The following is a 13,600-nucleotide window of genomic DNA, read 5'->3' as shown; positions in this document are numbered from 1 at the left end:
TCCAACATTCTTGCTGTTATGTCTGAAGTTTTATCAGCGATTTTCGCTGAAGTGATGAACGGAAAGCCCGAATTCACTGACTATTTGACACACAAGTTGAAGCATCACCCTGGTCAGATTGAGGCTGCTGCTATTATGGAACACATTTTGGATGGCAGCTCTTATGTCAAGGCAGCTCAGAAGCTCCATGAAATGGATCCTCTTCAAAAACCAAAGCAAGATCGCTATGCTCTCCGAACATCTCCACAATGGCTTGGCCCTCAGATTGAAGTCATTCGTGCTGCAACAAAGATGATCGAGAGGGAGATCAACTCAGTCAACGACAATCCATTGATCGATGTTTCAAGAAACAAGGCCATACATGGTGGCAACTTCCAAGGTACCCCTATTGGTGTCTCCATGGATAATACAAGATTGGCCCTTGCATCAATTGGGAAATTGATGTTTGCCCAATTCTCGGAGCTTGTCAACGACTATTACAACAATGGGTTGCCATCTAATCTCACAGCAGGAAGGAATCCAAGCTTGGACTATGGTTTCAAGGGAGCTGAAATCGCGATGGCTTCTTACTGCTCGGAACTTCAATTCTTGGCAAATCCAGTGACTAACCATGTTCAGAGTGCCGAGCAACACAACCAAGATGTGAACTCCTTAGGCTTAATCTCAGCAAGGAAAACAGCTGAGGCTGTCGACATCTTAAAGCTAATGTCATCAACCTATCTCGTGGCGCTTTGCCAGGCTATCGATTTGAGGCATTTGGAGGAGAACTTGAAGAGTGTTGTCAAGAACACAGTTAGCCAAGTAGCTAAGAGAACTTTGACAATAGGTGCTATTGGTGAACTTCATCCAGCAAGATTCTGCGAGAAGGAATTGCTTCGAGTCGTAGACAGGGAATACTTGTTTACCTATGCTGATGACCCCTGCAGCTCCACCTATCCTTTGATGCAGAAGCTGAGACAGGTCCTTGTTGATCATGCAATGAAGAATGGTGAAAGTGAGAAGAATATCAACAGCTCAATCTTCCAAAAGATTGGAGCTTTCGAGGACGAATTAAATGCTGTGTTGCCTAAAGAAGTTGAGAGTGCAAGAGCTCTTCTTGAAAGTGGCAACCCTTCGATTCCTAACAGGATCACAGAATGCAGATCATATCCATTGTACAGGTTGGTGAGACAAGAACTTGGAACAGAACTGTTGACAGGTGAAAAAGTTCGATCGCCGGGCGAGGAGATTGAAAAGGTGTTCACAGCAATGTGCAATGGACAGATCATTGATCCATTGTTGGAGTGTCTCAAGAGCTGGAATGGTGCTCCTCTTCCAATCTGCTAGATGTTTGTCAAGTGTTAATTTTTCAAATTCTTTTTTTACCTTTTGGTGAATTATTAGAATCATAATATAATTTTATTGTCTTTTGGACTGTATGTAATATAGACATGTTGAAATGAAGGAAAAATTAAAATGTAGCAACAATTCTGGAAGGATGTATTGACTATCCTTAAAAGGATATATTGACTAATCATGAATCAATTAAACATTTTGATTTTGAGCCGGCTAGTTTATGCATATGGTCTTTATAGGTAATTATTTAGATTCTATAAGTATGTGTAAATGTACTTGAAAATTTTCCTTTTGGACAATATAAATTTTTTGCTATTATGTTGTTTAATCTTAATAACAAAATATTAGACGATTATCATTTAACATTCACGATAACTTACACAAATTTATATTATGATTTAATATTTTTTAGTCGAATTTTTATTTTTTTGTTCAAAATAAAGAAACAAGATAAGTTGTAGAATTTTATTATTCTTATTGCTGAAATTGAAATAAATATACACAATAGTCAAACAATTTCCTAAGATAACTCCACAAACTGGGGAGATAATGCTAAGCCTAAAAACCGCTAGGGAATTGTAATGGTCTATATCAAAAGTAAAAGAGCAGCTGTAAACCAATGGTCAAAATCAACACTAACTAATGACTAATAAAATAGTAATTAACTATTTCTATCTAACAATTGTACACGGACAACATAAACTTGCTTGAGCTGAACCTGTTTGCGCAAAAAATGGAAATCCATCGCAATATGTTTCATGCAACTGTGAAAAATAGGATTCACACATAAATACGTTGCACCAACATTATCACTGCAGATAGTTGGGACTTTTTGAAGTTTAAGTTGCAACTCTGCCAGAAGATTTGTTACCCAATTTTTTCCGCAAGACTAATTTACAATAGAAAAATTAGTCTATATTCTCGACTATTATGTTGTCGCTTCTGTTTGATAACAGAAAAATCAGTACGTTTTATTAATTAAAAAGACTTATAAGAACTTAGACATAAGGAAAAGTACAGTACTGTACTCTTAATATCACCACACAAAATAATAATAAGATGTTATGAATTAAAAACGCCAATTAATAATTAATGTTCACATGTAAATACTAATTTTAAATAATTGAATTGAAATTTTCAAAAAGCAAATTCACTACATTTCTAATGTCATTATATAAACTGAAACAAATTAATGAAAGAAAATGAATAAAAAACTTTAAAGTGAGAAAGAAATGAAAATAAATATTTTGCAAAGAAAGAAATGAAAATAACAATTATATATAAATTTTAGAGATAAGGGTCTGAAAAATACCCCAACTTTGGCCGGATTAGCTGTTGCGATACTAAACTTTCATGAGGACCTATTACCTCCCTAGACTATTTAATACTGTATTTTAAACATATATATTTTCCCACGTGGACAAAAAAAATAATGCAAAATTCTAAATAGTAATATGTCCACGTGGGCACATATATACCTTTAAAATACACTCTTGTATCTAGTTGCATCAGTCAATAAACCACCATCCTTGACCTTAAGTACTTCAGTAGTACTCATTGGAGTTTTAGCAGGTTTGCAATCAGCCATATTCTCCTCACGCAATATATCACTTGTATAGTTACTCTGTGACATAATAATACCATCCGCGCTTCTAATGACTTCAACACCTAGAAAGTAGGTGAAACATTCAAGATCTTTTACAGAAAATTTAGCTATAAGGAAAGAAATAACTTGATTAACCACTGAAGTATTGCTTCCAATAACAATAATGCCATCCACATATACCAGTAGGTACACTGTGGCATGAGAATGATGACGAATAAATAGCGAGACGTCAGACTCAAATTTTATGAATCCCATCAAGAGAAATGATTCTTGAGTTCATTGTACCACCCCCAAGGAGCTTGTTTGAGTCCGTAAATAGCTTTATGAAGATGACAAATATAGGTTGGACAAGTCTTATATCCAAATCTTGAGGTTGCTTCATATCAGTGTTTTCAAAGGCGGGGGCGTGAGGACGCATTTTTATATAGTACAGGGTGAGGCATAAGCCCCGAGACACGGGGCGTAGTCTCATGTATAAATTTTATAGTGTTATTACTAATAAAATAAGCAAAAGTAAACGTTTCAATTATTTTACAAATATTTTTTTGTAAATAACCTATAATATATAGAAATTATATTATGATTTTTATTTGAGATAAGTATTAATAATCAATAATGAAGAAAAAAAAGTATTGATAAATATCATTACACCAATAATAAAAAATATGATTGAAAGCAAAAAAGGTTCAAAAAAGTAAATTCAAAATGCATGGGACTACGTTTTTACGCCCAGGACTTACGTTTTTATGCTCAAGGCTTACGCCTAAAATTTTAGAACTTACACCTTATGGATCCACGTCTTTAATTTATTTCCCGAAGCGTTTTTGATACGCCCTGCCCCGAGACTCACCCTAAGACTCACCCCAAAAACATTTTTGAAAACACTGCTCCATATAAACCTCTTCATCGAGACATCCTTGAAGAAATGCATTATTAACGTTGAGGCCAATCAGATTTAATTGCAATGGAGAGTAACCTACGAACAATAGTCAGTTTGACTACTTGGACAAACACGTGTACAGCCGGACGAGACTACTGGCTAACCTCTGAACATCCCTAGCCAATGGTCTCTCCTCCACACTAATAGCAACAAGGCTTTCCATGCTAGAAGTATTCCTACTCAAAGCATCGGCCACCACGTTGGCCTTTTTTGGATGATACAAGATACTGATATCGTAGTCAGTAGCTCAAGCCATCTGTGCTACCTCAAGTTCAGATCCCTTTGGCCGAAGATGTACTAAAGACTCCGGTGATTTGTCAAGACCTCACAATGAACTCCATACGAATATTGTCGCCATATCTTAAGCAAAAATACCATGTATGTCAACTCTAAATCATGAGTAAGGTAGTTCCTCTCATGGGTCTTCAATTGTTTAGAGGAATATGCAATCACCTTACCTTTCTGCATAAGCGGTAATACTCGGAAAAAATTTTGAGCTAAGATTCGAACCATTATTTGTAGTGAGTAAGTTTTTACCAAGGAATTTAATTTTTTTCCTAAGTGTTAAGGTCACTAGATGTAGCACCTTGAGTTCCAAGAAGAACTAGAGAGAATTCATTGAAGTCATTCCTAAGATCTTCTATGTTTTGGGTCAACTTCAAACAACCATAACTCTCAGTACAGGATGATGTAGGTGTTCCATGAGATGGAAAATGAAAGGTCTTTTAATTATATTTCCAACGCCACCGAGTTTGCTAAGTTTCGAGGTCGGATGAGTGAGATATGCTCTTTTGAAGTCATGTTGTCCAGTTAAGGAAAGTTACCCGAAAATAGTAAGGGGTAATTTTGTCTTTTCCTTACCAAATCAGATTTATTTCGTTTTTAGTAAGGTTTTAAAGGTCTAATCCTATTAGGTTCAGTTTTATAATCCTAATATATGTCTAGGGTTTTAGTTGATAGTTCAAGAAGAGAAAAGAAGAGAAAAGAGGAGAGGATCAAAGCGTTCGTCGAGAGTCTTGCGTTTTGTTGCGGATTTTCGCCATGGGTATAATCTTTAAGAGGTATGTAAGATTCCATAGTGTTGGGTTTGTTCACCCACACACCAATCATGTTATTTTCAGCGAAATTTCATTCTTGAAGTTGAAAGATTAGAGTTCTTGATGAGTTCTTGAGAAGTGTTCTTGAAGTTCATCCTAAATCTTGTTGTGTTGGGGTTTTTGATGATTTCTTGAGATTAAAGTGAGTGTTTTTAGGGCTGTTATGAGTAGATTAGAGTGTACTTATGTTATGTAATCGAATCCAAGTGATTGGGGAAGAAACCGTTAGATTCTAGGCGAGTTAGGGTGAGAAAACGAGCAAAAAAATTCATCGGGTTTTCTGGGTTGGGGCTTGGCGCGTCGCGCCAGCCACTGCTCCCCAAATTATGTTTTGTAGTTTAGGGGCTGGCGCCCCACTCCACTCAGTGCACCAGGGTCACCTGCCCCGTCCAATTTGTAGTCGGTTGCTCCGTTTGAGTTCTTTTAAAGTGCACCTTCACTCCCTTTCGATTCTAACTACTCTAAGCTACTTCTAAATACCTAGAAATCATTAATAACATCAATCATAACCTTGAATTCATAATTCCAATTCAAGGTAGAGCTAAGAGTTGAGTCTTGAGAGTTCTTTCGAACATTTTGAGAAACTCCCTTTAGTCTTTTTGAGGAGTCTTCTACAATTTCTAATAACTTGTTTCAAGACTCGAGCAAGTGAGTATGAGGATGAGGAGAATGTATTCATGAGTCTACTTTATCATCACAAGATCCTTCATATCATGAATCATAAATCTTGAATTCATAATTCACATTCAAGAGAGAGTTAAGAGTAGAGTTCAAAAAAGCTTTTGAGTTCAATTGTGAATCCTTTGAGATCAACTATCGATTTGAACTAAGTTCTGAGAAAGTAATTATGAGAATGGGAAGAGTTGTATCCATGAGTTCCATGTTGTTATGTAGACCCTATAGTCGAGTCGTTCATGCTCATAAATTCCGCATGAACTCTATAAGTTGAGTATCTTTGAGAGGAGTAGTTACATTCAAGTTCTAAGTCTTGAGTATTGAGTTCCTAACCTATTTGTAGAATTATATTCCTAATCATGGGACTATTATATGTTACCCATGAAGTCCTTGAGTCGAGTAGTTCATGCCCATAACTCCACATGAACCCTATAAGTCGAGCAATCTTGAGATGAGAAGTATCTTTGAGTCCTCGAGTTGAGTAGTTCATGCTCATAATTCCGCATGAACCCTCTGAGTTGAGCGTTCTTGAAATGAGTAGTATCATTGAAGTTCTTGAGTTCCAAGTATTGAATTCTAGGTTATTGAAAACCTTGAATTGAGTCGTTGACGTCCATAATTCGACATGAACTCTATTTTAAAAAGTCTTTTGCAAATGCTTTAAACTTGTTTTAAGACTTGAGTTTTGAGTTGAGTAAAGAGTAAAGAGTGAAGTTCATTTCTTCAAAAGAGTATATGGGGACTATGTATTCCCAAAGAATAAATGTTTTCACAATTAAACAAGAAAGGAAACACCGATTTCCAACAGAGCCTTTGAGCTAGTTTTTCAGTAAAGAGTAAATGCTTTCACATCTAAGCAAGAGAGGAAACATTGATTTCCTAAAGAGCTTTTGGGCTAGTTTTTGAGTAATTATCTCAAACCACAAAAAGAGTTATGTTTTTAAACATATGAGCTAGTTATATTTTGGGAGTAGTATTGAGCACTGATATGGGGGATAGTTCAGACAACTCACATCCCCCATAAATCATGTAGCCAACGTGGGTAGAAAAGGGTCATAATTTTTAGATGATTCCTTAGTGATTTTTAGCATAGACTAGTGGATCCACTTAGTAGTCAGGTTCAATACCCTCGGCAAGGTATAGGACGACCCTGGCAGCGTGAGGCAAAACGTTGTATCATCACATAGCTCAAAAGTGATGGTTGTCGGTTAGAGAAACTTCCATAGAGATATTTTGTATTCTTATATACATAGAGTTTATTTTGTATTTTCATAGACAAACAGAGGTTATAATGTATCATTGCATACAAATTGAGTTACTATTGTATTTTTCAATACATTAAGTTACTTTCTACTGTTTTAAAAGCTTTCTATATATATTGCATCTATATTGTTGCTTTATATTGAGTTGAGTATCCACAGTTGAGTATACTGAGTTGAGTATCTAGAGTTTGAGTATCCAAAGTTGAGTACCCAGAGTCAAGTATCTGATAATTGAGTTGAGCCTTATTTCACTGAGTTGAATACTTATTGTTGAGTTGAGCCCCATTTCACTAAGTTGAGAACCTTATTACTGAGTTGAGTATCTTATCCTTGAGTACTTCTGAGTTGAGTGAGTTTGAGTAGCTTTGAGTATCCTTGAGTTGAGTAAGTTTTAGAATAGGTAAGTATGTTTCCTTTTTATCAAGTTCAAGCTTATGTTATGCTTTCGAATTCCCCTTACATGCTCATACATTCCATGTACTAAGTCATTTGGCCTGCATCGTTTCATGATGCAGATACAGGTATTCAGGATCATCAACAGAAGCTTCGTTAATATCACATAGAGTTCGAGTTAGCCATGGTGAGCCTCCTTGCTTCCGGAGAATTCCATTTACTTTCAGTTGTTAGGATGTCGTGGGTCTTATCCCGACTTCCATCTTTGTCAATTGGAGGCTTCATAGATAGATAGTAGAGTTTCAGAAGTTTGTTAATTTAATGTTTTAAAGACTTAAGTTGCTTATTTTATGGCGAGTTGAATATATTATTTTATTCAGAGTTATTCATTTGAGTTAAAGATTTGTAATTGAGTTCAATGAATTTTATTTAGTTTTTAAGCTTTGTATGCTTGAGTTAGTCTTCCGCTTGTAGTCAGCTAGGATGAGGGTTCGTTTGGGGACCAGCAATGGTTCTCGAGTACCGGTCACGTCCAGGGTGTAGGCTCGGGTCGTGACATAAGCACACCACTTAATCCGACTCTAGAAGCATCACAATAAACAATAAAGTCCAGACCCTCCCCGGGTAAAGTCAAAACAAGAGTCGAAGTCAATAAGGTCTTGAAATTTTGGAAGCTCTCCTTACACTCATCAGACTAGTGGAAACTCACACTCTACCGAGTCAATCTAGTCAAAGGAGATGCAATAATGGAGAAGCTCTGCATGGATCGTCTGTAATAGCCTGCAAGTTCCACAAAACTCCGGATCTCAGTACAGACGTAGGTCTGGTCCAACCCCTCACTAATTTTGGCTGGATCTACCCGAATACCCTCCTTGGACACCACGTGTCCCAAAAATGCCAAGGTATCAAGCTAAAACTCGCACTTTGAGAACTTAGCATAAAACTTCTCTTCCCTCAACCTTTGGAGTACAATCCTCAGATGTCAACGTGATCCCTTCGGAATTGGAGTACACCAAGATATCGTTAATGAACACTATCACAAATTCACAACTTAGGACCTCAAATCCTCAAAAGAACTCCGAATCTGCTACTAACAACTCTCACAAACCAAAATCCACATTTCCAGACTGATGGAATCGACGAAATTCCATTTCGACACTCGAAACTCCAAAAGACACCAAAAACCTCTTTTTTAACAACATTAGCCTTTCAAACTCAAATTTTACCAAATTCTTAATTTTAAACTCAAAGTTCGAAACCAATTTTCAAAACTCAAATTGTAAATTACCCGAGGTGGATATCGAGAGGGAAAAAATGGTAAATTCACGAAACTTTCCAAAAATGACCGACCAAGTCATTACACAGGGTCTCATGCCGTGAAGACCACAACGAGGTTTTGCCTTTCTCTTAGCCTCACACTGCGAAGTCTAAGGCGAGGACCTGCCTATCTCTCATTCTCACTCTTCAGGGTCACCCCTATTTTTATTTTTGGACGGATTTTCAACTTTTGCACGGTAATTTCATAAAACACTCATAACCTTTTGTACCATACTCCGATTGACCAATGGTTCGATGCGTTGGAAACCAAATTTGATTTCTCATCATTTGGTATGGATATCACACCTTACAACATGATTATACATAATTTATGTTGAATCACTCGCATCTAGTTAGTTCAACATTTTGATTTTCAAATTTTTGCAATCTTCCTCCTAACAATATGATAAAAAAAAAATGTCTTAAAATGTTGATTAAAATTCATATCATTTGATTGTGAAAAAGAAAATTAAGACAAATAAGAAAGAACAAGAGAGTAATTTACTAATCCAATTTTTTATACTAGCTAGAAAAATCAATGAACTTGCTGTTTTTGCATTGTTGTAATAGCACTTCAACGGCTGCATCCATTTCTTCTTCTCTTATGGACTTCAATTTTTCACTTATTTCCTTAACTTTCTCCCTTAAATTTCCCCCTGTTTTCTCACAAATCACACTTGTGATTACTTGTGCCACCTCTTCTCTGTGAACCTTCCCTTCTTCATCTCTAACAATCTCTACAGCTACTCCAATTTCCACCATCCATCTTGCATTTATTGGCTGATCAATGTGCATAGGCATGGCTATTATTGGCACACCAAAATCTATGCTTTCCATTACCGAATTCCAACCACAATGACTTACGAATCCTCCTGTGCTTGGATGGCTTAAAATTCTTGGTTGTGGTGCCCATCCATTAACAACCCTTCCCCTGTTTTCAATTCTTTCAAGAAAACCTGTTGGTAGTGCTTCTTCAAGATTGACTTCTTCCCCCTTCGGAAACCTTACAACCCATATGAAATTAACATTGCTATGTTCCAATCCATAAGCTATCTCTTTCATGTCTTCCTTGGTCAAGAAATACTCGCTTCCAAAGGAGACAAATACAGTTGAATGTTCTTCTTTCTTTCCTAGCCAATCAATAAGTTCGATATCCCCATCATCCTCATTCATAGGTTCTTGGATTGGAGGACCAACTGGAACGTATTTTGCTTGGGTCAATTCATTCAGGTAATCAATGTATTTGGACTCAATTGACAATGAAGTACTCATCAACAATATAACTTGCGTAGGATCTTCAGCGAAAGGATCACCATCATCAGGATCCTTATCTTTACCAACTTGTTCCATCATTTCTCGCATTCGTTTTTGCTCGATTTTCGTCAGATAAATAGCTGGGAAAGGGAACTCAATCCCTGGCTTTCTCATTGGATGCATAAAGTAAGAAAGAACAGCTCCACCAAAAGTTACAAGTGTAATTGCTGGAATATTATATGAATTTGCAATTTCCTTTGCCCATACTTGCAATACATCATGGATTACCAAATCAGGTTTCAAATCTCGTAAGATTTTTGAAAATCCAGGTTTGGACATTTTGACAGCCTTTTTGAGAGTCGAGTTGAGATGAGGTGGAAGTCCATTTGTTGTATGATATTCTGGAGGAAGATCAGGCAATTCCGGTAGACAGAGTTCAACAAGCTGAATCGAAACAGAGTACTTTTTCGGAATCCTTTTCTTAATAAGATTGAGATTAACCGGCGTAGAACAAAGTAAGATATCAAATCCGCGATCAGCAAGTTTTTTAGAGACAGTTAAGTAAGGAGAGATATGTCCATGAGCCAACCATGGAAACATCAAAACTCTCAAACTAGTAGTAGTATCCATAGAAACAGAGAAGGTTTGTGTAATTTGTGGAATTGGTAATATTGATGAGTTGGTTTTAATAGACAAAAGGGTTGTAATAATATTAATATAATATAATATGATGGCTAAAAACGAAAGGAAAATGAAAAGCTAAGTTTTTTATTTTAAAAAATGATGTCAATTTGAATCATCTTCTTTAAGAATACGTCATGAGGCGGCTATACTAATGCCATGTATGGAAAATATATTAAAGAATATTGGTTTGTGAAAGTGATTTTCAGAGGTAGAATAAGGCATGAAGCCAATTGGTCATTGATTTCTTCGTCATGCGTGATGAAAACGAACATATATATTTCTTCGTCTGATTATGATGATGTTTGACCAAGAAAATATTTTTCTTGTAAGAAATGAAAATTATAAATTAAATTTAAAATAAGTTATATTCATATACATGTGATTATAAATCATCGTAATAATAAAAATAAAAAGTTTAATAAAAAAGTATTATATTTTTTAACGTGAAAATATATATCATAAAAATTGTAGAAGAGGAAGCAGTGGAAATGAATAAACCTTCAACTCTATCTAGAAGACGATTAACAAGGCAAGTTACCTAGAAAGTACGAGGGTGGCAAACTCTTTAATTATACTCTCGTTCAGTTTTACTTGTCACTATTTGACTTGAGATATTATTAAAAAATAATTATTGATATAGTATTTTATCGTACTATCCCTATTAATTGATGTTTTATTAGGTCTTAGAAAATGATTTGAAGAATAGTATTTATAGTAAAATATGAAGAATTTTTATTTTATATTTTCTTGATATGTCAAAAGTGATAAATAAAAATGAAAATCTATTTTAAAAATAAATGAAAAGTAAAAGTAAACGGAGGAAGCAGGACACTACACATGAACTATTCATGGGGATCGTTTGTTACTAGGAATGAAAAATAATAAATTTGAAATAAAATGTATGGATTATGTGTATCCTCTTTTTACTGTGTTACTGTATTATGGCTCACACCAAACAAATCTTTAAATCTCTTCTAATGCTTTAAAAAATAGGAGAGCAGAGTCTGTCAAGGAAACAAAAAATGGAAGTCTAAACAAATTTAACATGAGTCAGGAATCCATTTCGAATCATCTAATTATATTTTTTATATGAGTTTATGTTATACACATAAACTCATATGTGAGTATAAATATTTTTATTTTGGTATATATATATATATATAATTTACTTATATATAAGTGATGGTTGACGTTGAAGCAGGTAGGTTCTTATGGTCGGATCTGCTTCAATAAGCATTTTTTTTTAAAAAAAATAATCTAATTTAATTTAGTTTGTATATAATTTTTTTGAAATTATTAACCCATAAAAAGTAATTATGAGACCCACTTTAATTATGTTTTTAATTTTAAAGTTATATCCTTTAGTTATAAGTTATAACTTATTATTTTGAATGTCCTTAATATTTGAGTAAATTTATAATTAATTTGAGTAAGAAATATTATAAATCACAATAATTAACAACTTAAAATATTTAAAAATTATATTTAATTTTTTATAATTTTTTTAAATGTTATGTATATCACATAAATTGAAACAAAAATATAACAGATATTGATCTTCCGCTAGCACAGAGGGTCTAGTTTTTTAAATATATATGAGAGTGATTTGATAAATATTTCTTTACACCGCATAATATTTCTCATAATATCTCCTCTCTTTTTTTTGAAAAAAAAACACTTAATTTCTCATATATTTTCTATTGGGTGGACACGTCTTTACTGATGTTCTAGAATGCCTCATTTGGGTTGTTAAATAAACAATCAATTAATAGGTGTAACATGGACAGCAAATTCCTACACTTATTCCTTCGAATATTGTTTTTATGTGTCAAGTGCACAAATATTACTTTTTTAATGTCACCGTCTTAACCTATATTCATCATTTTAAAAATATTTGATTAATATTTGCATAATGATCCCTCAGTTCCATTTTTTAAAAATAAAAAATAAAAAATTATGTACTAAAAGGACCATAGCATTAGATTTCTAAACGTAACAATTAACAATAAAATAGATTTCTTTTTAAATTACTAATAAAAAAAGAAAAAAAAAGTAATAATCGTAAGTATATATGCAAGTGACAATTTTTTTTATAGGTAATGTATTGATATTTTACAAATGTTATATAATTATGTAAAAGTTATATATTAGATATGTATATTCGTTCATATATACTATTTATATAAAATTTGTACATTACATGAGTTCAACTTACTCAGATAAAAAAAATTCAATCTCTACTAAATAAAATCTCCTCTAAACAGTCTCAAATTATTAACAAAATACATATGTACATTTCTATACTTCACAAATTATCATTAAATAAAATTCTAAATTTTTCATGCTTAAATGTATTCAACTGTAAATGAAAATTTAGTTGAAAATAGATTATAAGTTAATTTTCAAATATTGAGAATACAACTTCAAATCGTATTTTGAAATTTCATAATCAAATCACGATTTTCAAATAAAGTGATATATTTTTTTTATCAAACAGGTACTAATGATCGTCTTATTTGAAATGTAAAGATTGGATTTATTAGTGTTCTACTCAGATAATAGATAATATATAAAAATAATAATAATCTATATATCATCATATCATATCATATATCATCACATCATATCATATCATATCATATATCATCATATCATATATTATTAAAAGTGGGAAGCTTTTAACTTCAAAGTTGGATTACCATTTTACCCCCACTATAAGTTAAAATGTTATAAAATATTTAATTAGTCAAATATTAGAATTCTCAATAAGTTTTCTCTAATAAGCCGAATTTTTATGCAACCTATAATTACAATATTTAATATGTATTAACCTCTCACAATTGAATTATTAATAATAATAATAATTAATATTATATATATATTATCTAATTAAATCAAACATTTAATTAAATATCTAATTAAAAAAATATTATTTTGCGCACCTTAAGTAAAAGTTAAATAAAATTCAATTAATTAATTTTTCAATTACATAAATTGAACGGGATTTGGAAGTGGAAAAGTGGTACTTTAATGCTCA

At 33.5% G+C, this 13,600-nt stretch overlaps 2 protein-coding genes across 2 annotated transcripts; one reads left to right on the top strand and one right to left on the bottom strand.

The window, feature by feature from the left end:
* The first annotated feature begins 6 nt into the window (after positions 1–6).
* On the top strand, positions 7–1,551 carry LOC102596891 (phenylalanine ammonia-lyase 1). Its single transcript, XM_006367472.2, has one exon. The coding sequence runs from the start codon at positions 19–21 to the stop codon at positions 1,324–1,326; it is 1,308 nt and encodes a 435-aa protein (XP_006367534.2). The 5' UTR covers positions 7–18; the 3' UTR covers positions 1,327–1,551.
* Positions 1,552–9,055: 7,504 nt separating this feature from the next.
* LOC102596548 (beta-D-glucosyl crocetin beta-1,6-glucosyltransferase-like) lies at positions 9,056–10,570 on the bottom strand. Its single transcript, XM_006367471.2, has one exon. It carries the CDS (start codon positions 10,507–10,509, stop codon positions 9,148–9,150), a length of 1,362 nt encoding a protein of 453 aa, XP_006367533.1. The 5' UTR covers positions 10,510–10,570; the 3' UTR covers positions 9,056–9,147.
* Between the last annotated feature and the right edge of the window lie 3,030 nt (positions 10,571–13,600).

Source organism: Solanum tuberosum, unplaced genomic scaffold, assembly GCF_000226075.1.
Source record: "Solanum tuberosum cultivar DM 1-3 516 R44 unplaced genomic scaffold, SolTub_3.0 scf00804, whole genome shotgun sequence".
Lineage (NCBI taxonomy): Eukaryota > Viridiplantae > Streptophyta > Magnoliopsida > Solanales > Solanaceae > Solanum > Solanum tuberosum.
This window is presented reverse-complemented; position numbering and strand designations above follow the sequence as displayed.